We start from the raw sequence: 22,948 nt of genomic DNA, 5'->3' as shown, positions 1-22,948 counted from the left end.
AGCTTGCCTGTTGTGAGTTTCATAATACCCTGAGAATTATTATGCGCTGGAGTCTCCATGGCGCAGGTTGTGATCACTGGGGTTAACTTGATTAAAAGCAAGACCCTCAGGCACTGTGGCTCACACCTGTAATCCCAGCTCTTAGGGAGGCAGAGGCAGGAGAATAGCTTGAGCCCAAGAGTTCAAGACCTGCCTGGGCAATATAGCAAGACCCCCGTTCTTTAAAAAAAAAAAGCAAGACCCTCAAATAACAGAAACTATGTAATGGAAAGTAGCTATGAAAATTTCATATGCAAGAATTGTTGGCTGGGCACAGTGGCTCACACCTGAATCCCAGCATGTTGGGAGGCCAAAGTGGGCGGATCACTTGAGATCAGGAGTTCAAGATCAGCCTGGCCAATGTGGTGAAATCTCGTCTCTACCAAAAATACAAAAATCAGCTGGATGTCAAATGTCAAAAATTAATCACCTAGTTTTCTTTTACAAAAGTCACATGCATTTCTCATATACTGACCTGTCCTTTGATGACAGGAGGCTGTCAGAAGTGTGTTACCCTCAGGTTCACAATGTATTTTTGGCGATCAGGCTTTGTTCCCAAGCTTTTATAGCTACTCTCCATACTGCAGGGACTAGAATTATGGAAACTGCATTTCTTAAATTCTCTTATCTGCAAGCTTCTGGAAGTGATTTTTTATTTTTTTGGAGTTGGGCTCATTCTTGTCACCCAGGCTGGAGTTCAGTGGTGTAATCTTGGCTCACTGCAACCTCCGCCTCCTGGATTCAAGTTATTCTCCTGCCTCAGCCTCCTGAATAGCTGGGATTACAGGCACCCACCACCATGCCTAGCTAATTTTGGTATTTTTAGTTAGAGATGGAGTTTCACCATGTTGGCCAGGCTGGTCTCAAATTCCTGACCTCAAGTGATCCGCTTGCCTCGGCCTCCCAAAGTGCTGGGATTACAGGCATGAGCCACTGAGCCTGGCTGAAATCACTGCTTTTAGACACAGCATCTATAGCATCACACTCAACAGAAGTGCGTGGATGCACATATACACTCTCATATATACCCATTTTCGTCAGTCCTGACCCTTTCCAACCAAAATCTCCCCCCAGTTCTGGCAGCACATCCAGGTTGACACTCCTTGAGTTTCAGAGTAAAAATTGGGCCCTCGGAGTCTGATCCCACAGTTTCGCTGGGCACAGAAAACTGTTGTCCTATAATCCTTTGCCTTCACACAGAGCGTGAAGGACAGGATGGAAGTGACCTGATGATGGTTGCGGGGTGGAGGTAGTGTTTCTCTAGTTAAAAATATGGGCACTGTGCCGGGTACGGTGGCTCATGCCTGTAATCCCATCATTTTGGGAGCCGAGGCGGGTGGATCGCTTGAGGCCAAGGATTTGAGACCAGCCTGGTCAACATGGAGAAGCCCCATCTCTACTAAAAATACAAAAATTAGCTGGGTGTTATGGTGGCGTGAACCTGTAGCCCCAGCTACTAGGGAGGCTGAGGCAGGAGAATTGCTTGAACCCAGGAGGCAGAGGTTGCAGTGAGCAAAGATCACGCCACTGTACTCCAGCCTGGGTGACAGAGTGAGACTCTGTCTCAAACAAACAAACAAAAAATGGGCATTGCCCTAAGTAGCCTATGTACACACAAACACTGAAAATGGTAGACCCCGCCTATCATTTGCTGCTCGGCTCAAATACCACCTTCTCAGGAAGGACCTCCTGAACACCCTACAAAGCAGCAGGTCCAGTCCCCAGGGCTGACTTTATTTTTCCCCATAGCACACATCACCCTTTGACAAACTTTGTTTTATTGTTATTTATCATTCTCTCCCTGTATTTTGAATGGAAGTTTTGCAAGTAAAGGAACCTTTACCTATTTTGCTTACTCTTATTTCCTTAGCATCTAGAAGAGTGCCTTACTCACAGCAGGTGTGCAATAAAATTCATTGAATGGGCCGGGCGCGGTGGCTCACACCTATAATCCCAGCACTTTGGGAGGCCGAGGCGGGTGGATCATGAGGTCAAGAGATCGAGACCATCCTGGTCAACATGGTGAAACCCCGTCTCTACTAAAAATACAGAAATTAGCTGGGCATGGTGGTGCGCACCTGTAGTCCCAGCTACTCGGGAGGCTGAGGCAGGAGAATTGCTTGAACCCAGAAGGCGGAGGTTGCGGTGAGCCGAGATCGCGCCATTGCACTCCAGTCTGGGTAACGGAGCGAAACTCCGTCTCAAAAAAATAAAATAAAATTCATTGAATGATAAAATATGTGCTTTCCCAGACTTCCTTGAAGCCACGACATGGGCACATCACCGAGGCCATGCCAATTAGAGGCACCCACTTGAGAACATGACCCAGATGATGACTTAGACTCGTCCCGGCACAGGGGGAGCAGAAAAGCCAGCCAGAGCCAGTGAGCTGCCGCAGGAGCTCTGACGCAGGTGTCCAGGCCTGGCCCAGGGCCACTGTGTCAGCATTGCAAACTGTGGTGACTGTGCCTGGGATGTTTTCACTGGCCCGGATCTGTGGCAGGATTTTGGGTGAGGTTGTTGGCTATGTCACTTCCAAGCCTGGTCTTGCCTTACCAGAAAATTGTGAGAGGCACCCGGCATCCTTTTAATAAAAGTTTTTTTCTTTTATATAACTTTTTAAAAAAATGATCAGGCATGGTGGTTCATGCCTATAATGGGAGGCTGAGGTGGGCAGATTACTTGAGATCAGGAGTTCAAGACCAGCCTGGGCAATATGGTGAAATCCCATCTCTACTAAAAATACAAAAATTAGCCAGATGTGATGATGCATGCCTGTAATCCCAGCTACTCGTGAGTCTGAGGCGCAAGAATCACTTGAACCTAGGAGGTGGACGTTGCAGTGAGCAGAGATCATGCCACAGCACTGCAACCTGCCACAGATCTGGCCAGTGAAAACATCCCAGGCACAGTCACCACAGCATGCAATGCTGACACAGTGGTCCTGGGCCGGGCCCGGACACCTGCGTCAGAGCTCCTGTGGCAGCTCACTGGCTCTGGCTGGCTTCTCTGCTCCCCCTGTGTCGGGACGAGTCTAAGTCATCATCTGGGTCATATTCTCAAGTGGGTGCTTCTAATTGGCATGGCTTGGGTGATGTGCCCATGTCTTGGCTTCAAGGAAGTCTGGGAAAGCAAAGAATGGAGTGAGACTCTGTCCCCCCACAAAAATAAAATAAAATAAAATAAAGTTTTAAATTGTTAATGGGCTTGGAATTAGATTGTCTGGAAGCAAAGACCTGTGTCATCACCGACCAGTTAGTGATACTGGCTCGATCATGTAATTGTTCTGAGCTTTTTCTACACTGTTAAATAAAATCACAGTACTACCTCATAGGACTGTGGTGAGGTCAAATGAGATCCTGCCTGTAAAGTGTGCTAGGGCATAGTTGGGGTGTTGTGCTAGGGCCTTATATCACCCAGGGCACTTATACAGCAGAAGTGTTTTGTTTGATAAACAGTGTTGTTTTTAACTGATTCCTAATATTTACAAGTTTGGGCATTTCAGGCCAAGTGTGGTGGCTCACACCTGTAATCCTAACACTGGGAGGCCAAGACAGGAGGATGGCTTGAGCCCAGGAGTTTGAGACCAGCCTGGCATTATAGCTGGACCCTGTCTCTACAAAACATAAAAAAATCAGCGGACATGGTGGCACACCTGTGGTCCCATCTACTTGGGAGGCTGATATGGGAGGATCACTTGAGCACAGGAGTTCAAGGTTGCAGTGAGCTATGATCTCACCACTGCACTCCAGTCTGGGTGACAGAATGATACCCTGTCTCTAAAAGAATTTAAAAAGAAGTTTATAAAAACTTGGAATTTACAACTTTTCATAAAAAAACTAGAAGCTATTCTTTTTCTTTCTTTTTTTTCTTTAATATTTTTTATTTTAACCAGTGTCATGTGATACTAAAAACTAGAAGCTTTTTAACAGTGGGACCATATTTCTACTTTGCAGCAATGAGAGTGAACTGAAAAGAGTCTAGCTCCTTTGGAAGAGGTAGGAAAATGCACTCATAATGTTATCTGCGTGGTCTTTGCTGTAGGGTTTTGAATTTACAGCCTTGCACTAGACCTCACCTGAGGTCTGGAGTTCAAGACCAGCCTGGCCAACATGGTGAAAACCCATCTCTACTAAAAATAAAAAAAATAGCCGGGCATGGTGGTAGGCACCTGTAATCCCAGCTACTTGGGAGTCTGAGGCAGAATTGCTTCAACCCAAGAGTTGGAGGTTGCAGTGAGCTGAGATCATGCCATCGCACTCCAGTTTGGGCAACAAGAGCAAAACTCCATCTCAAAAAAAAAAATTTTTTTTCTAAAGCTGCAAAATTGAAAAGTTTGACTAAATCATCTCTAAGAACTTCTTCAGACTAGGTGGGTGCTTTATTTTTGTTTTTGTTTTTTGTGACAGGGTTTTGCTCTGTTGCCCAGGCTGGTTTCAAACTCCTGGGCTCATGGGATCCTCCTGCCTTGACCCCCCAAAGTGTTGAGATGACAGGCATGAGCCACTGCGCCCAGCTTGTTTTGGTTTTCTATTCTCACACAACAAATAATTCCAAAACTTAGTGGCTTTAAACAGGCATTTTATTGTCTCTGATGCTTCTAGGGATTGACTAAGTTTAGCTGGGCTGTTCTACTCCATATGATACTAAGCAGGAACTATAGTCATCTGAGGGTGCCACGGGCTGGAACACTCGAGATGGCTCACTCGCATGATTGGTCCTTCGTATAGTTGTCAGCTGAGAGCTCGGTAGGCCTGTCTCCGTACTCCTCCTTCCGTCTTGGGGTTTTGGCAGTTTGGTGGCTGGATAAGAAGCAGGAAATAAGACTGGGTGCAGTGGCTCACGCCGTAATCCTGGCACTTTGGGAAGCCAAGACGGGTAGATCACCAAGTCAGGAGTTTGAGAGCAAGGCACATCTTGCATGATGGCGGGAGAGAGTGAAGGGGGAAGTTCCACACTTTTAAATCATCAGATTTCCTGAGAACTCACTATCATGAGAACAACAAGGGGGATATCCACCCCCATGATCCAGTTGCTTCCCATGAGGCCCCTCCCTTGACATGTGGGAATTACCATTTGACATGAGATTTGGGCGAGGACACAGAGCCACAACATATCAGGGGCTATAGCTAGAGCCAGGGGACCCTGACAGAAACCTAGGACAGAAGAGCTGTCCTGACTCTGAGCAGTTGCATCCTGAGTCACGTGGAAGATGATGGAGCTGAGACATAGGACATCTAGCTTGTACTGGGACAGAGTCCAGGGAAAATTAAGATGAATCAAGACTCACACCAAAGATGAACCAGTGTCAGCATTATGGAACTCACAAAAACATGTTAAATCTGATAGTCAGGTATGGTGGCACAGGTCTGTAGTCCCAGCTATTCAGGAGGCTGAGGCAGGAGGATCACTTGAACTGGGGAGGTCAAGGCTGCAGTGAGCTATGATCATATATACCACTGTATTCCACAACAGACCCTGTCTCAAAAAAGAAAAAAAAAAGGAAAAGAAATTAAAAACCCATCGGTAGAAACTAAAAATAAGTCTAAACTCAAATACAGAGAGGTTTTTAGCAGCAATTTAAAAATCATAAACTTCAAGCAGGGTGTGGTGGTGGTTCACACCTGTAATCCCAGCGCTTTGGGAGGCCGAGACGGGAGGATTGCTTGACCCCAGGAGTTTGAGACCAACCTGGGAAACATAGCAAGATCCAATTTCTAGTGTTAAAAAAAATGTCATAAACTTCAAGGCCAAGGGCAGAAATTAGTGTGAAATCAGGCCAGGGAATGATTTAGAGGTCAGGATGGCCAGTTGCTGTGACCAAAAGATTAGTTTTTTTTTTGTTTTTTTTCAAAAATAAGATGTGTTTCTTCTTTTCTTACAGGAGCCTTGCCTTAGAGGTGTCTCTGAACAATTTGGACCCTGACAAGAGGGGTAAAGGAGAAGTTGGGATACTCTTGTGATTCCCCCAGTCAACCACTGTTGCAGTTGCTCATCTGCTGAGACAGCAGCTCCTGACACCGGCTACACATTAAACTTAAAAAAAAAAAAAAAAAATACTGTTGCCTGGATGCTACCCCAACTCATGAATCAGAATTTCTAGGGGTAGGTCCCAGCCACTGGTGTTTTTGCAAGTTTCCCTGGGTAATTCTAATGTGTATTCAATATTGAGTCCCACTAGCCTGACACCTTCATTCCTGCTGAAACAGAAGTAATCCACTACAGAGGAGAGGAGGTTGTCCCATTCTAAGCCATGGGAGTTTTTAGTTATCATAGCTCCAAACCCACAGGAACTGTCAGGAGAGCATTCTTAAGTGGGTGATGGATGTAGGAGCTCCAAGAAGGCTCAGAACATCTTGTCCCAGTATTTTTCTACTTGTACAGCTATTCAAGATGAGGGCCAAACCCTTCTTTGGAATCCAACTCTACTCTAGGCTGGCTGTCTGGCCCCAGACCAGGATTTAGCATCAACCAACTAAGAATGTGATCAGAGGCTTGGGGCCTCTGGAAAAGGAAAGCAGCAAAGCATTCTTCCAAATCCTGTCCAATTAATTCCACAAATAGCTGTGGCCATGGCTGCAAAGGTACCAAGGTCCAATGATTAAGAACTCTAGGCCGGGTGCAGTGGCTCACACCTGTAATCCCAGTACTTTGGGAGGCCGAGGCGGGTGGATCACCTGAGGTCAGGAGTTCAAGACCAGCCTGGCTAACATGGTGGCAGGTGCCTGTGATCCCAGCTACTCGAGAGGCTGAGACAGGAGAATTGTTTGAACCCAGGAGGTGGAGGTTGCAGTGAGCCAAGATTGCACCACTGCACTCCAGCCTGGGCAACAAAGTGAGACTCCATCTCAAAAAAAAAAAATAGAACTCCAGCTTTGGGGTCAGATAGTCCTGGGTTCTCATGCCGGCTTCACAAGGCCCATAAGCTGTGCATTCTGGGCAAGGTACCATATGAGCCTGAAGTCCCCAACTCCCCCCAAAACAAAATCCCCAAAAAAGATCTGTCTTGCCGAGTGCAGTGGCTCACGCCTGTAATCCCAACACTTTGGGAGACTGAGGTGGGTGGATCACCTGAGGTCGGGAGTTTGAGACCAGCCCGACAAACATGGAGAAACCCCATCTCTACTAAAAATACAAAATTAGCCAGGCATGGTGGTGCATGCATGTAGTCCCAGCTACTTGGGAGGCTGAGGTAGGGGAATCGCTTGAACTCGGGAGGCAGAGGTTGCAGTGATCTGAGATCTTGCCATTGCACTCCAGCCTGGGCAACAAGAAGAAACTCCAAAAACAAGACAAAACAAAAGAGTTGTCTTGTAGTCAAGCCCTTACAACACCTCTCATATTATAAGGTGCCCTCTCAATTACCATGTTTGGAAAAAAGACTGTTTGCTTGAAATGTACATCACCTTAGATGACCTCGATTAATGCAAGTTTGGGGTATCTATAGAGGCTAAAAATCAGACAAATTCAGTTTTTTTAAGGGGCAGAGAAATTTTTCAGTTTTTAAGTGTATGAGAAATTCATAACATTTATCATCTTAACCATTTTTAAGTGTTATTTTCATTGTTGTGAAATAGATCTCCAGATCTTGTAGAACTGAAACTGTGTACTCATTAAACAACTCCTTTTTGCTCTTACCTCCAGCTCGTGGTAACTACCCTTCAACTTTCTTTATCTATGACTCTGACAACAGTAGATATCTTATATAAGTGAAATCATATAGTATTTGTCCTTTTGTGACTGGTTTTGTCACTTAGTGTAATGTCTTCAAGGTTAGTCCATGTTGCTGTTCATGTGACAGGATTTCCTTCCTCTGTAACGTTGAATAATATTGCATAGTATGAATAGACCACATTTTATCCATTCATCCATTGATGGACACGTGGGTTGCTTCCACCTATTGGCTGTTGCAAATAATGCTGCCATGAATGTGAGTATACAAATATCTGTTTCAGATTCTACTGTCAATTCTTTTGGATCTCTACCCAGAAGTGGGGCTGTTAAATCTTATGGCAGTTCTATTTTAAATTTTTTTTTTGAGATGGAGTCTTGCTCTGTTGCCCAGGTTGGAGTGCAGTGGCATGATCTCCACTCATTGCAACCTCTGCCTCCTATGTTCAAGTGATTCTCCTGCCTCAGCTTCCTGAGTGGCTGGGATTACAGGCACCTGCCACCACGCCTGACGAATTTTTGTATTTTTAGTAGAGACAGGGTTTCACCATGTTGGCCTGGATGGTTTCGATCTCTTGACCCGTGATCTGCCCACTTTGGCCTCCCAAAGTGCTGGGATTACAGGTATGATCCACTGTGCCCGGCCTATTTTTAATTTTTGGAAGAACTACCATATGGTTTTCCATAGTGGTTGCACCATTTTACAACACAACTGCTTCCCGTCCTGACGCCAACGGAGTATCCTACCATTCAATTCCATTTTGACAGTAACTACCCAGAGTTACCATAAGACTCACAGGTTTAAGGATTCAGTCCCACAAGACTGCCTTCACTTATATGACCTGGGCCAGCGTCCAGTATGGGTCCCTAAGTTACCCACACTTCTGTCTGACATAACTATAAATTCGGGGATTCCCACAACCTTCCCAGATTTGATAATTTGCTAGAATGACTGACAGGACCCAAGAAAGTGAATTACTTACTATCATCAGGTTATTACAAAGGATACAACTCAGGAACAGCCAATGGAAGAAATACATAGAGCAAAGTATGGGGACGGGATAAGTGGAGCTTTTGTGCCCTCTCTGGGTATACCACCCTTCCAGCACCTCAATGCATCACCAACCCAGAAGCTCCCAAAACCCTGTTGTGTAGAAATTTTAATGGCAGTTTTATACATAGTCATATGTAGGCCTGGTTGATTCTATCACCGGCCATTGCCAGTAATCCATTGCCAATTGACTCAATCTTTAACCTCTCTCCTCTCCTGACAGAGGCATGGCTTTCAGGAAGAGAAAGTATTTCCCCTCTACTGAAACCAGGGAAGGCAATGAGCAGGGTGTGGAGAGAGGATGAGAGCGTTTTTTGTGAGTGAGCTACTCTGTTAAAAAGTGGATCTGCTGGACACAGTGGCTCTTAACTGTAAACCCAGCACTTTGGAGGCCAAGATGTGTAGATCACTTGAGATTAGGAGTTCAAGACCTCACTGACCAACATGGCAAAACCCTGTCTCCACAAAAAATACAAAATTTAGCTGGATGCAGTGGCATGTGCCTGTAATCCTAGCTACTTGGGAGGTTGAGGCAGGGGCAGAGGTTGCAGGGAGCCGAGATGGTGCCACTGCACTCCAGCCTGGGTGACAGAGTGAGACTGTATTTAAAAAAAAAAAAAAAAAGAAGGCCGGGCACAGTGGCTCAAGCCTGTAATCCCAGCACTTTGAGAGGCCGAGGCAGGTGGATCAAAAGGTCAAGAGATCGAGACCATCCTGGTCAACATGGTGAAACCCTGTCTCTACTAAAAATACAAAAATTAGCTGGGCATGGTGGCATGCACCTATAGTCCCAGCTACTCGGGGGGCTGAGGCAGGAGAATTGCTTGAACCAAGGAGGTGGAGGTTGCGGTGAGCCGAGATCACGCCATTGCACTCCAGCCTGGGTAACAAGAGAGAAACTCCGTCTCTAAATAAATAAATATTTTTTTAAAAAAGAAAAAAAGTGGATCTAATGAAATACAGTATTCCCCTTCCTTAACTGAAATTTCACCTTCCAGTTTGTTACCTGCTATCAACCAATGTCTGAAAATAGGTGAGTAGAGTACAGATAGATGTTTGGGAGACCACATTCACATAACCTTTATCACGGTACACTGTTGTAACTGGTCTGTCTTATTAGTCGTTAGTCTCTTACTGTACCTAATTTATAAATTAAACGTTTTCATAAGTATGTGTGTATAGGAAAAAAACATGGTTTATAGAGGAATCAGTACTATCTGGAGTTTCAGGTATCCACTAAGGTCTTGGAACACGCAGCCCTCGGATAAAGGGGAACTACTAAATAGGCATAGCGTGAACGTACAGTGGTTTGAAAAAGCCCATAACATGCTGGGTCATAATGCATAGAAGCCAGGCACTGGCTTTTGAGGGGGAAAAAAGTTTTATCACCAGTCAACTGGCAAGAAGATAGGAGAGAGGCAACAGTCAAACTTGTCTCCCCAGTCTGAGGGTGGGTCAAGCCTTTATGACCTGCCCATCTAGTCCCAGGTGATGCCAATGCAGTTGGTCAGCCAGGCTGGTGGTAACGATTAGGAGGTGAAAGCCCTTTCTATTGCGCATACCTGGACAATTGGGCTCTGCGTGACCTGTAACAACTTAAGCAATGATTCATCAGCTTGAGGCTGTTCCATGGCTACAAAAGGAAGCTCAGCCCCTAGATGACTTTTTAGAGAAGAGCTGCCCTACTAACCTGGAATGACCACTTCTAGACTATTATGCAAGAGAAATATTTTTTATTTTTATTTATTATTTTTGAGACGGAGTCTCGCTTTCTCATCAGGCTGGAGTGCAGTGGTGCAATCTCGGCTCACTGCAACCTCCGCCTCCCAGGTTCAAGTGATTCTCCTGCCTCAGCCTCCCAAGTAGCTGGGACTACAGGCGTGCACTACCACACCTGGCTAATTTTTGTATTTTTAGTAAAGACGGGGTTTCACCATGTTGGTCAGGCTGGTCTTGATCTCTTGACCTCGTGATCCACCCGCCTTGGCCTCCTAAAGTGCTGGGATTACAAGCGAGAGCCATGGCGCCCTGCCAAATATTTTTAGCTTTTAATTTAAACTACTGTGTTTGAGGTTTCTTTGTTACAGCAGTGTAGTCTTTAATTAACACAGATAGGAAATCAGTTCAGAAAGAGAGGACAACTGATATACACAGAGCTTGCTGACCTGACTTCATCCACTTAAAATATGCAATTTTTTTTTTCTGAGGGGGAGTTTTGCTCTGGTCACCCAGGCTGGAATGCAATGATGAGATCTCAGCTCATTCCTACCTCTGGCCCCGCCGGTTCAAGCAATTCTCCTGCCTCAGCCTTCTGAGTAGCTGGAATTACAGGCATCTGCCATCACATCTGGCTAATTTTTGTATTTTTAGTAGAGTCAGGGTTTCACCATATTGGCCAGGCTGGTTTCAAACTCCTGACCTAAAGTGAGCTGCCTGCCTTGGCCTCCCAAAGTGCTTGGATTACAGGCATGAGCCACCTTGCTTGGCTAAAGTATACATCTTAATGGTTTTTGATATAACTGAAAGCACCATCCCAAATGAGATTTTCGTCACTAGAGATTGATTTGCATTTGATATAAATGGATCATCTAGTATGTAGGCTTTGTGTATGGTTTTGCTCAGGATAATGACTTTAGATTCATCCGTGTTATCACATACATCAGTAGTTTGTCCCTTTTTATTGCTGAGTAGTATTCTGCTGTACAGATATGCTACATTTTATTTATTCATTTCTGTTGACGGACATTTTAACGAGTCTATTATTCACACATCAAGGGTGACTCCAAATACGATGTCATTTCTTTTATATTCAAGCTCATTTTCTTTTTCTTTTTTTTATTGTACTTTGGGTTCTGAGGTGCCTGTGCACATCCTGCCTCCTGCAGGACTGTTGCATAAGTACATACATGCCACATTCCCCAACCACCCCATCGCCCACATCAGGCGTTTCTGCGGGTGTTATCCCTCCCCATCCACCCTGCCACCCGCTGTCTCTCCCCTCCACTCCCCTCCAACCCCCCTCCTAGCCCAGTGAGTGTTGTTCCCTTCCCAGTGCCCAAGTGTTCTCATTGTTCATCACCCACCTATGAGTGAAAACATGTGGTGTTTGGTTTTCTGTTCCTGTGTCAGTTTGCTGAGAATGATGGTTTCTATATTCATCCATGTCTCTACAAAGGACACGAATTCATCGTATTTTATGGCTGCACAGTATTTCATGGTGTATATGTGCCACAGTTTCTTTGTCCAGTCTATCATTGATGGGCATTTGGGTTGGTTTCAGGTCTCTGCTATCATAAACAGCACTGCAGTGAAATACGAGTGCATGTGTCTTTATAACAGAATGATTTATAATCCTTTGGGTATATACCCAGTAATGGGATTGCTGGGTCACATGGAATTTCTATTTCTAGGTCCTTGAGGAATCGTCACACTGTCTTCCACAATGGTTGAACTAATTTACACTCCCACCAGCAGTGTAAAAGTGTTCCTATTTCTCCATATCCTCACCAGCATCTGTTGTCTCCAGATTTTTTAATATTGCTATTTCAATTGGCATGAGATGATATCTCAATGTGGTTTTGATTTGCATTTCTCTAATGACCAGTGATGATGAGCATTTTTTCATAGGTTTGTTGGCCTCAAAAATGTCTTCTTTTAAAAAGTGTCTGTTCATATTTGTCACCCACTTTTGAATTGATTTTTTTTTTTTTTTCTGAGATGGAGTTTTGCTCCTTTTACCCAGGCTGGAGTGCAATGGCGTGATTTTGGCTCACCGCAACCTCTGCCTCCTGGGTTCAGGCAATTCTCCTGCCTCAGCCTCCTGAGTAGCTGGGATTACAGGCACACGCCACCATGCCCAGCTAATTTTTTGTATTTTTAGTAGAGATGGGGTTTCACCATGTTGACCAGGATGGTCTTGATCTCTGGACCTTGTGATCCACCCGCCTCAGCCTCCCAAAGTGCTGGGATTACAGGCTTGAGCCACCGTGCCCAGCCAACGAATGGATTTTTTTTCTTGTAAATCTGCTTTAGTTCTTTGTAGATTCTGGATATCAGCCCTTTGTCAGATGGGTAGATTGCAAAAAATTTTTTCCCATTCTGTTGGTTGCTGGTTCACTCTAATGATTGTTTCTTTTGCTGTGCAGAAGCTCTTAAGTGTCATTAGATCACATTTGTCTGTTTTGGCTTTTGTTGCCATTGCTTTTTGTGTTTTAGTCATGAAGTCCTTGCCTATGCCTATGTCCTGAATGGTGTTGCCTAGGTTTTCTTCTAGAGTTTTTTATGGTGTTAGGTCTTATGTTTAAATCTTTAATCCATCTGTAGTTAATTTTTTTTTTTTTGAGACAGAGTTTCACTCTTGTTACCCAGACTGGAGTTCAATGGTGCAATCTCAGCTCACCGTAACCTCCACCTCCTGGGTTCAGGCAATTCTCCTGCCTCAGCCTCCTGAGTAGCTGGGATTACAGGTACATGCCACCATGCCCAGCTAATTTTTGTATTTTTAGTAGAGACGGGGTCTCACCATGTTGACCAGGATGGTCTCGATCTCTTGACCTCGTAATCCACCCACCTCGGCCTCCCAAAGTGCTGGGATTATAGGCGTGAGCCACCATCCCCGGCCTGTAGTTAATTTTTATAAGGTGTAAGGAAGGGGTCCAGTTTCAGCTTCCTGCATATGGCTAGCCAGTTTTCCCAACAACCATTTATTAAACAGGGAATCCTTTCCCCATTGCTCATTTTTGTCTGGTTCATCAAAGATCAGATGGTTGTAGATGTGTGGTATTGCTTCCAAGGCCTCTGTTCTGTTACATTGGTCTATTACTCTGTTTTGGTACCAGTACCATGCTGTTTTGATTGCTATAGCCTTCTAGTATAGTTTGAAGTCAGGTAGTATGATGCCTCCAGCTTTGTTCTTTTTGCTTAGGGTTGTCTTGGCTATGCGAGCTCCCTTTTTGTTCCATATGAACTTTAAAGTGATTTTTTCCAGATCTGTGCAGAAGGTCAATTGTAGCTTGATGGGGATAGCATTAAATCTATAAATTACTTTGGGCAGTATGGTCATTTTCACAATATTGATTCTTCCTAACCATGAGCATGGGATGTTTCTCCATCTGTTTGTGTCTTCTCTTATTTCCTTGAGCAGTGGTTTGTAGTTCTCCTTGAAGTGATCTTTTACATCCTCTGTTAGTTGTATTCCTAGTTATTTTATTCTCTTTGTAGCAATTGTAAATGGGAGTTTGCTCATGATTTGGCTCTCTGTTTGTCTGTTGTTGATGTATAGAAATGCTTGTGATTTCTGCACATTGATTTTTTATCCTGAGACTGCTGAAGTTGCTTATTAGCTTGAGGAGGTTTTGGGCTGAGTCAATGGGGTCTTCTAAATATACAATCATATCATCTGCAAATAGGGACAATTTGACTTCTTGTTTTCTTAATTGAATATCCTTTATTTCTTTTTTTTGTCTAATTGCTCTGGCTAGAATTCCAATACTATATTGAATAGCAGTGGTGAGAGAGGGCATCCTTGTCTAGTGTCAGTTTTTAAAGGGACTGTTTCTAGTTTTTGCCCATTCAGTATGATATTGGCTGTGGGTTTGTTGTAAATAGCTTTTATTATTTTGAGATATGGTCCATCAATACCTAGTTTATCGAGAGTTTTTAACATAAAGGGCTGTTGAATTTTGACGATGGCCTTCTCTGCATCTATTGAGATAATCATACGGTTTTTGTCTTTCGTTCTGTTTATGTGGTAGATTATGTTTACAGATTTGCATATGTTGAACTAGGCTTGCATCCTCAGGATGAAGCCTACTTGATCGTGGTGGATAAGCTTTTTGATGTGCTGTTGTATTCAATTTGTTAGTATTTTATTGAAGATTTTTGCATCAATGTTCATCACGGATATTGGCCTGTAGTTTCTTTTTTAGTTGTGTCTCTGCCAGGTTTTGGTATCAGAATAATGTTGGTCTCATAGAAAGAGTTAGGGAGGATTCCTTCTTTTTGTATTGTTTGGAATAGTTTCAGCAGGAATGGTACCAGCTCCTCTTTGTACATCTGGTAGAATTCAGCTGGACCCATCTGGACCTGGACTTTTTTTGGTTGGTAGGCTATTAATTGCTGCCTCGACTTCAGATCTTGTTATTGGTCTATTCAGGCTTTCAACTTCTTCCTGGCTTAGTCTTGGGAATGTGCAAGTGTCCAGGAATTTATCCCTTCCAGATTTACTGATTTATGTGCATACAGCTGTTTGTAGTAATCTCTGATGATAGTTTGTTTATTTCCAAGGAATCAGTGGTGATCTCCCCTTTTTCATTTTTTTATTGCATCCATTTGATTCTTCTCTCTTTTCTTTTTTATTAGTCTAGTTAGCAGTCTATTTTGTTGATCTTATCAAAAATACAGCTCCTGGCTGGGCGTTGTGGCTCACGCCTGTAATCCCAGCACTTTGGAAGGCTGAGGTGGGCGGATCACCTGAGGTCAGGAGTTCAAGACCAGCATGTCCAATATGGTGAAACCCCATTAAAAAAAAAGAATCCAACTCCTGTATTTATTGATTTTTTGAAGGGCTTTTTGTGTCTCTATCTCCTTCAGTTCTGCTCTGATCTTAGTTATTTCTCGTCTTCTGCTTGCTTTTGAGTTCGCTCCTCTAGCTCTTTCAATTTTTATGGCAGAGTGTCGATTTTAGATCTTTCCTTGTTTCTCATGTGGGCATTTATTGCTATAAATTTCCCTCTAGACACTGCTTTAAATGTGTCCCATAGATTCTGGTATGTTGTGTCTTCATTCTCGTTGGTTTCTAATAACATTTTTATTTCTGCCTTCATTTCATTGTTTATCCATTCGTCATTCAGGAGCAAGTTGTTCAGTTTTCATGTGATTGTGCAGTTTTGAATGTTTTTCTTAATCCTGAGTTCTCATTTGATTGTGCTGTGGTCTGAGAGACTGTTTGTTATGATTTCCATTCTTTTGCATTTGCTGAGGAGTGATTTACTTCCAATTATGTGGTCAATTTTAGAGTAAGTGCTATGTGGTGCTGAGAAGAATGGTATTCTGTGGATTTGGGGTGGAGTGTTCTGTATATGTCTATTAGATCTGCTTGGTCCACATCTGCGTTCAAGTCCTAGATATCCTTGTTGACTTTCTGTCTCGTTGATCTGTCCAATATTGTCAGTGGAGTGTTAAAGTCTCCCACTATTATTGTGCGGGAGTCTAAGTCTCTTTGTAGGTCGTTAAGAACTTGCTTTTTTTTTTTTTTTTGAGACGGAGTTTCACTCTTGTTACCCAGGCTGGAGTGCAATGGTGCAATCTCGGCTCACCGCAACCTCTGCCTCCTGGGTTCAAGCAATTCTCCTGCCTCAGCCTCCCAAGTAACTGGGACTACAGGCATGCAGCACCATGCCCAGCTAATTTTTTGTATTTTTAATAGAGACGGTGTTTCACCTGGTTGACCAGGATGGTCTCAACCTCTTGACCTCGTGATCCACCCGCCTCGGTCTCCCAAAGTGCTAGCATTATAGGCATGAGCCACCGAGAACTTCCTTTATGTATTTGGGTGCTCCTGCATTGGGTGCCTATATATTTAGGATAGTTAGCTCGTTTTTTTTTGTTTTTTTTTTTTTTTTTGAGACAGAGTTTCACTGTTGTTACCCAGACTGGAGTGCAATGGCACCATCTTGGCTCACCACAACCTCCACCTCCTGGGTTCAAGCAATTCTCCTGCCTCAGCCTCCCGAGTAGCTGGGACTACAAGTGCGCACCACCATGCACAGCTAATTTCTGTATTTTTAGTAGAGACGGGGTTTCACCTTGTCGACCAGGATGGTCTCGATCTCTTGACCTCGTGATCCACCTGCCTCGGCCTCCCAAAGTGCTGGGATTATAGGCATGAGCCACCGCACCCCGGCCAATAGTTAGCTCCTCTTGTTGCATTGTTCCTTTTACCATTAGGTAATGCCCTTCTTTGTCTCTTTTGATCTTTGTTGGTTTAAAGTCTATTTTATCAGAGACTAAGATTGCTACCTCTACTTTTTTTTTTTTTAAATCTTCATTTGCTTGGTAAATCTTCCATCTCTTTGAGTCTATGTGAGTCTTTGCAGTGAGATGGGTCTCCTGAATACCGCACATTGATGGCTCTTGACTTTTTATCCAGTTTGCCAGTCGTGTCTTTTGACTGGGGCATTTAGGCCATTTACATTCAATGTTAATATTGTTATGTTTGGGGCCGGGCACGGGGGCTCACACCTATAATCCCAGCACTTTGGGAGGCCGAGTTGGGTGGATCACAAGGTCAAGAGATCGAGACCATCCTGGTCAACAAGGTCAAACCCCATCTCTACTAAAAATACAAAAATTAGCCAGGCATGGTGGCACACGCATGTAGTCCCAGTTACTTGGGAGGCTGAGGTAGGAGAATTGCTTGAACTCAGGAGGTGTAGGTTGCAGTGAGTTGAGATCGCGCCATTGCACTCAGCCTGGGTAACAAGAGTGAAATTCCATCTCAAAAAACAAAAAAATATATATATATATAGTTATGTTTGAATTTGATCTTGCCATTTTGTTACTGGCTGGTTGTTTTGCCCATTAGTTGATGCAGTTTCTTCATAGTGTCTTTACAATTTGGTATGTTTTTGCAGTGGCTAGTACTGGTTGTTCCTTTCCATGTTTAGTACTCCCTTCAGGAGCTCTTGTAAAGCAGGTCTTGTAACGATGAAATCTCTCAGCAATTGCTTGTCCGTAAAAGATTTTTATTTCTCCTTCATTTATGAAGCTGTTTGGTTGGATACGAAATTCTGGGTTGAAAGTTCTTTTCTGTTTTTGGAGACCAGAAGTTGGAAAAGTTCTTTTCTTTAAGGATGTTGACTATTGGCCCCTACTCCCTTCTAGCTTGTAGAGTTTCTGCTGAGAGATCCCCTGTGAGTCTGATGGTCTTTCTTTCGGGGGTGACTCATTCTTTCTCTCTGGCTGCCCTTAGGATTTTTTCCTTCATTTCAACCCCAGTGAATCTGATAATTATGTGCCTTGGAGTTGCTCTTCTTGAGGAATATCTTTGCGGTGTTCTCTGTATTTCCTGGATTTGAATATTGGCCTGCCTTGTTAGATTGGGGAAGTTCTCTTGGATAATAATCCTGAAGAGTATTTTCCAGCTTGGATTCATTCTCTCCATCACATTCAGTTATGCCGATCCAGCGTAGATTAGGTCTTTTCATATAATCCCATAGTTCTTGGAGGCTTTGTTCATTTTTATTTTATTTTTTAATAAAATGAAAGACGAGAGAGGAGAGAGAGAGAGAGAGACTGTTAAATTCTGGAGTGCAGTGGTATCATCCTAGCTCACTCACTGCAGGCAGTCTGGACACTCCTTGGCTCGAGATTCTTCCACCTCAGCCTCCAGATTACCTGGGACCACAGGCACGTGCCATTGTGCCCAGATCATTTTCTTTTTAAGAGACAGGGTTTCACCAAGTTGGTCAGGCTGCTCCTGAACTCCTGACCTCAGGTGATCCACCTGCCTCAGCCTCCCAATGTGCTGGGATTACAGGTGTGAGCCACTGCACCTAGCAGCTTTGTTCATTTTTTTTTTTTGAGTCTTTTTTCCCTAATCTTGCCTTCTTGTTTTATTTCATTTATTTGATCTCCAATCTCTGATATCCTTTCTTCTGATTGATCGATTCAGCTGTTGAAACTTGTGTATGCCTTGCAAAGTTCTCTTGCTATGTTTTTCAGCTCTATCAAGTTGTTTATGTTCTTCTCTAGGCTGGTTATTCTAGTTAGCATTTCACCTAACCTTTTTTCAAGGTTCTTAGTTTCTTTGCATTGGGTTAGAACATGGTCTTTTAACTCAGAGAAGTTTGTTATTACCCACCTCTGAAGCCTGCTTCCGTCAATTCATCAAACTCTTTCTTTGTCTTGTTTTGTTCCCTTGATGGTGAGGAGCTGTGATCCCTGGGAGCAAAAGAGGTGCTCTGGTCTTTGATGGAGTCATCCTTTTTGTGCTATTTTTTTCCCATCTTCATGTATTTACTTCCCTTTGATAAAGGATTTATCTCCTGCTGAGGTAGGAGAATTGCTGGAACCTAGGAGGAGGAGGTTGCAGCAAGCTGAGATCACGCCATTGCACTCCAGCCTGGGCAACAGAGCAAGACTCTGTCTCATAAACAAACAAACCACTTTAAAAAGAAAAAAAGAATACTGGGCACAGTGGCTCATACTTGTAATCCCAGCACTTTGGGAGGCTAAGGTGGGAGGATCACCTGAGGTCAGGAGTTCAAGACCAGCCTGGCCAACACAGTGGAACCCCATCTCTACTAAAAATAGAAAATTAGCTGGGGATTGTGCCTAGAGTCCCAGCTACTCAGGAGTCTGAGGCAGGAGAATCACTTGAACCCAGGAGGTGGAGGTTGCAGTGAGCCAAGATCGTGCCACTGCACTCCAGCCTTGGCGACAGAGTGAGGCTCTGTCTCAAAAAAACAAAACAAAATAAAACAAAACAAAAAAGCCTTCTCAAAAAGAAAAAAAAAATTTTTTAGACAGGGTCTCACTCTGTCACCCATGCTGGAGTATAGTGGTGTGATCAAGGCTCACCACAGGCTCTGCCTCGCAGGGTCAAGTGATCCTCCTATCTCAGCCTCCCAAGTAGCTGGGGATACAGGTACACACTACCACACCTGGCTAATTTGTAGAGATGAGTTTTCGCTGTTGCCCAGGCTGGTCTCAAACTTCTGAGCTCAAGCAATCCATCTGCCTCAGCCTTCCAAAGTGCTGGGCCACTGCTCCCAGCAATTATTATTTTAGAGACAGGGTCTCACTGTCATCTAGTGTGCCATGCAGTGGTGAGAAAGTAGTGCACTGTAGCCTTGAACTTCTGGGCTCAAGTGATCCTCAAACTACGTGTAGATAGAACTACAGTCACACAACACCATATACAGTGATATATTTTTTTGTAGAGACAGGGTCTTGCTTTGTTGGCCAGGCTCCTCGGAGATTTAATTCTATCACTGTACACTCAGTTAAATAATTAGCTGGTGTGTCTAGCCAAAAAGTACTATCCAAAAACCCTCAGTATCTGAAAATACGTTAAGAGTGGGGAACTATTTTTTTTTTGAGACAGACTCGCTGTGTCACTCAGGCTGAAGTGCAACCTCTGCTTTCTGGGTTCACTGCAACCTCTGCCTCTGGGTTCAAGCAGTTCTCCTGCCTCAGCTTCCAGAGTACCTGGGACTACAGGCACACACCACCATGCCTAGCTAATTTTTGTATTTTTCGTGGAGAATGGGTTTTTGCCATGTTGGCCAGGCTGGTCTTGAACTCCTGGCCTCAAGTGATCTGCCCACCTTGGCCTCCCAAAGTGCTGAGATTATAGCACCTTAGCCACTGCACCTGGCCAAGAGTGGGGAACATTTAAAATGGTTATCTTGAGAAAGCTGTTTTAAATGTTAAAGTTCCTTAATTTAGCCAGTGTGGCAATCAGCTGAGGGTGCTGAATGGTGACCTATAATGAGAATGAATTTTGAACAGAATCTCATGTTAAGGCAATACAAATGAGTTTACTCTCTTTATATTTATTATCAGGAGCATTTTTTCCTAAAGATAAGGCAGGGTATCAGGCTAAGGAGATGAAAGGAAAGAAGAAAAGATTTTATAAAAGTTTAAAAAGACGGCTGGGCATGGTGGCTCACACCTGTAATCCCAGCACTTTGGGAGGCCAGGCGGGAGGACCACGAGGTCAAGAGATCGAGACCATCCTGGCCATGATGAAGCCCCGTCTCTACTAAAAATACAAAAATTAGCCAGGAGTGGTGTTACGCGCCTGTAGTCCCAGCTACTTGGGAGGCTGAGGTGAGAGAATCACTTGAACCCAGGAGGCAAAGGTGGCAGTGAGCCGTGATTGCGCCACTGCACTCCAGCCTGGTAACACAGCAAGGCCCCGTCTAAAAAAAAAAGTTTAAAAAGACAATAAAGTTTTAAAAAAAGTTCTAAAAAGAAAAAAATAAAGAGGCATGGTTATCAAAGCAGCTTCTTTTCCCATGAAGTAGGCACACCACCTATTTTTACCTTTTTTCATCTTACAATCCTACCGCCCTTTTTTTCTTCCTTCTTCCTTTACAGACTAGAAGTCTGTGGGCTGTTTTGTTTCGCATGTAGTACTTTTAAAGTATTCATTAGTGGCCAATATTTAGAAGGAAAGCTATAGAATTAAAACATAGATTTCCAGATTTTCCTGAAAAAAAAAAAAAAAAAATGTTTTTAAAAAGGATTTGCTTTCCTAAAATGGAAACAATCAGTGGAAGTGAGTAATGGCTGCCCCCTGGACAGGTGGGCTAGGTGCTATCCAGTTCATCAGGTTTCCAAACAAGCCAGCTTTACTCATTAATGTACCATTTGTGTTTGTCATTCCTGCTCAATAGCTTATGTCTCCTAGCCATTGGGGCCAGACGGTGCCAATCCCTTTAGGAGCTTCAGACTAAGCTGTTATGACTATGCTACCAAGCAGTCAGCCTGGTGAAGAAACAGGCTTTTCTGTGAGGCACAGGGCTTTCGGAGCTGAACAATTTCCCAGTCTGATGGAGGAGACTGACAACTACAATATTGAGTAGAGGCCTTGTACCTACCTGAATAGTTATTTATGATAAGTAAATAAAGGGAGCAACAAGGGACCAGAGAAGAAGTGAATCATTTTCACCTTGCCTTACTGACCTCAAGGGCCTAGAGAAGAGTCTAACCTAGACTTCCAGAGTAAGCTGAAGCCCAAAGGGTAAACAGTAATATTAACACAAATGGTTAAGTTTCAGCCAGAGGGAGTTAAACATGTAAGGTGGGTGGCAGGGAAGAAACACAGTGCAGATACCTGGAGCAGAGAGTGACAAGAAACAAATAGGGGAAGATGAAGACTAAGATATAAGCGAGGTTCAATTTATGTCGTCTGAACTTTATCTTAGGGACAATGGGGAGGCCCTGTGATATCATAAGTAAGAGTAAGTTCACTGGGATTCTGAAGTGCTTTGTTCAAGTTACACAATTAGGAACCAAACCAAAAAATGAACTACTAATTTTTAAAATTAACAAATTCCTAATCAGTATACTATTACTTCCCCGCTGTCCCATGTTTACCGCTGACCCGCCAATTCAAGGGACACGCCACATGTTTCCTAATCCACCACCCGCCCTGCGGAAATGGCCTCAGCGCTTCAACCGGAAGCAGAAACTGACCGCAGCAGGGGCCACCTAACAGGCGTCTGGAGCAAAGCTCCGCCCGGAAAGTTCGCAACACCGGAAAAGGTCCGGCTGTTTCCGTTGAAAACCCAACGGAGCTAACGTTCAGAGGGCGAGTCTCCAAGATCCGGCCAGTTTGCCCAGCGCGCTCTGCTCTGCGACGACGCAAGCCCGTTTTTGCGCAGGCGCAGGGAATGCGCAAGCAAGCGCGTACGCAAAAGCGTGCGCGCGCCCGTTCAACGTCCGGAGCATCGGTGCAATTTCGAGGGTAAAGCCTTTGGCGCTGTAATGTGGACTTTTGTTTTGTAACTACAACTCCCAGCATACCTCACCCGTCACGTGGGCGCTAGGTGTGGTTTCGTAGGATAGGGTAAGACGAAAGTGAAATGACGATGACGTACCAAAGAAGAAAATAATTGAATATGTTGTGTGAGCGGGTGGCTCACAGAAGCCCCAGTGGCCTAATGGATAAGGCATTGGCCTCCTAAGCCAGGGATTGTGGGTTCGAGTCCCATCTGGGGTGGGCTGTAATTTTTTTTTTTTTTTTGGCCTTCAGAACACTTTTTTCCTTTTCTAAACAAAGCGAAGTATGCCAACTTTATTATTACTTTTTTAACGGGAAAGGTGTATGTGTGTTTGTGTTTTTACTAGCTGGTGGGCTGCAATTTTCCAGAATCAGCACACTCCCATGTCCTTTCCGTGAGCCGCAGGTCCCCTGGGATTTGGGGAGAAGTCTGTCAATACGTTGAATTTTGATATCCCTTTTAGAAATTATTTAAAAATATCTTCTCAGCGTGTTCCATATCAAATCCACACCCACTCCTCCAAGCCGGGCCCACTTCTCCTGAGACTCGGCGGTTGGTGTGCTTAGGGGCATCTTCAATGACGCCCCGAAGAAAGGCCCCTATTTCTCCAAACCCTTTTTCAGGGTTGGAGGACCTGGTACCGACAGTTAACGCTCGGCTTTGGTTTGCTTTT

At 44.1% G+C, this 22,948-nt stretch overlaps 1 protein-coding gene, 1 long non-coding RNA gene and 1 other non-coding gene across 4 annotated transcripts in view; 2 read left to right on the top strand and 1 right to left on the bottom strand.

Moving 5' to 3' along the window:
• The window catches only part of UBN2 (ubinuclein 2), a 104,447-nt gene extending 96,771 nt beyond the window's left edge, over positions 1-7,676 (top strand). For both annotated transcript variants that reach the window (XM_035254613.3, XM_035254612.3), the window contains one exon: positions 5,924-7,676. In XM_035254613.3, coding sequence (XP_035110504.2) covers positions 5,924-5,965 — 42 coding nt within the window. In that variant the 3' untranslated portion in view covers positions 5,966-7,676. The remainder of the gene's footprint in view (positions 1-5,923) is intronic.
• LOC118143767 (uncharacterized) lies at positions 4,606-20,978 on the bottom strand. Its single transcript, XR_004728176.3, has 3 exons — positions 20,813-20,978; positions 5,367-5,517; positions 4,606-4,841 (listed from the first exon to the last, which is right to left on the bottom strand). It is a non-coding gene; the product is annotated as an uncharacterized LOC118143767 (long non-coding RNA).
• Positions 20,979-22,420: 1,442 nt separating this feature from the next.
• Positions 22,421-22,493, top strand: TRNAR-CCU (transfer RNA arginine (anticodon CCU)). The gene has a single exon. It is a non-coding gene; the product is annotated as a tRNA-Arg (tRNA).
• Positions 22,494-22,948: the final 455 nt, after the last annotated feature.

This window comes from Callithrix jacchus, chromosome 11, assembly GCF_049354715.1.
Source record: "Callithrix jacchus isolate 240 chromosome 11, calJac240_pri, whole genome shotgun sequence".
Lineage (NCBI taxonomy): Eukaryota > Metazoa > Chordata > Mammalia > Primates > Cebidae > Callithrix > Callithrix jacchus.
This window is presented reverse-complemented; position numbering and strand designations above follow the sequence as displayed.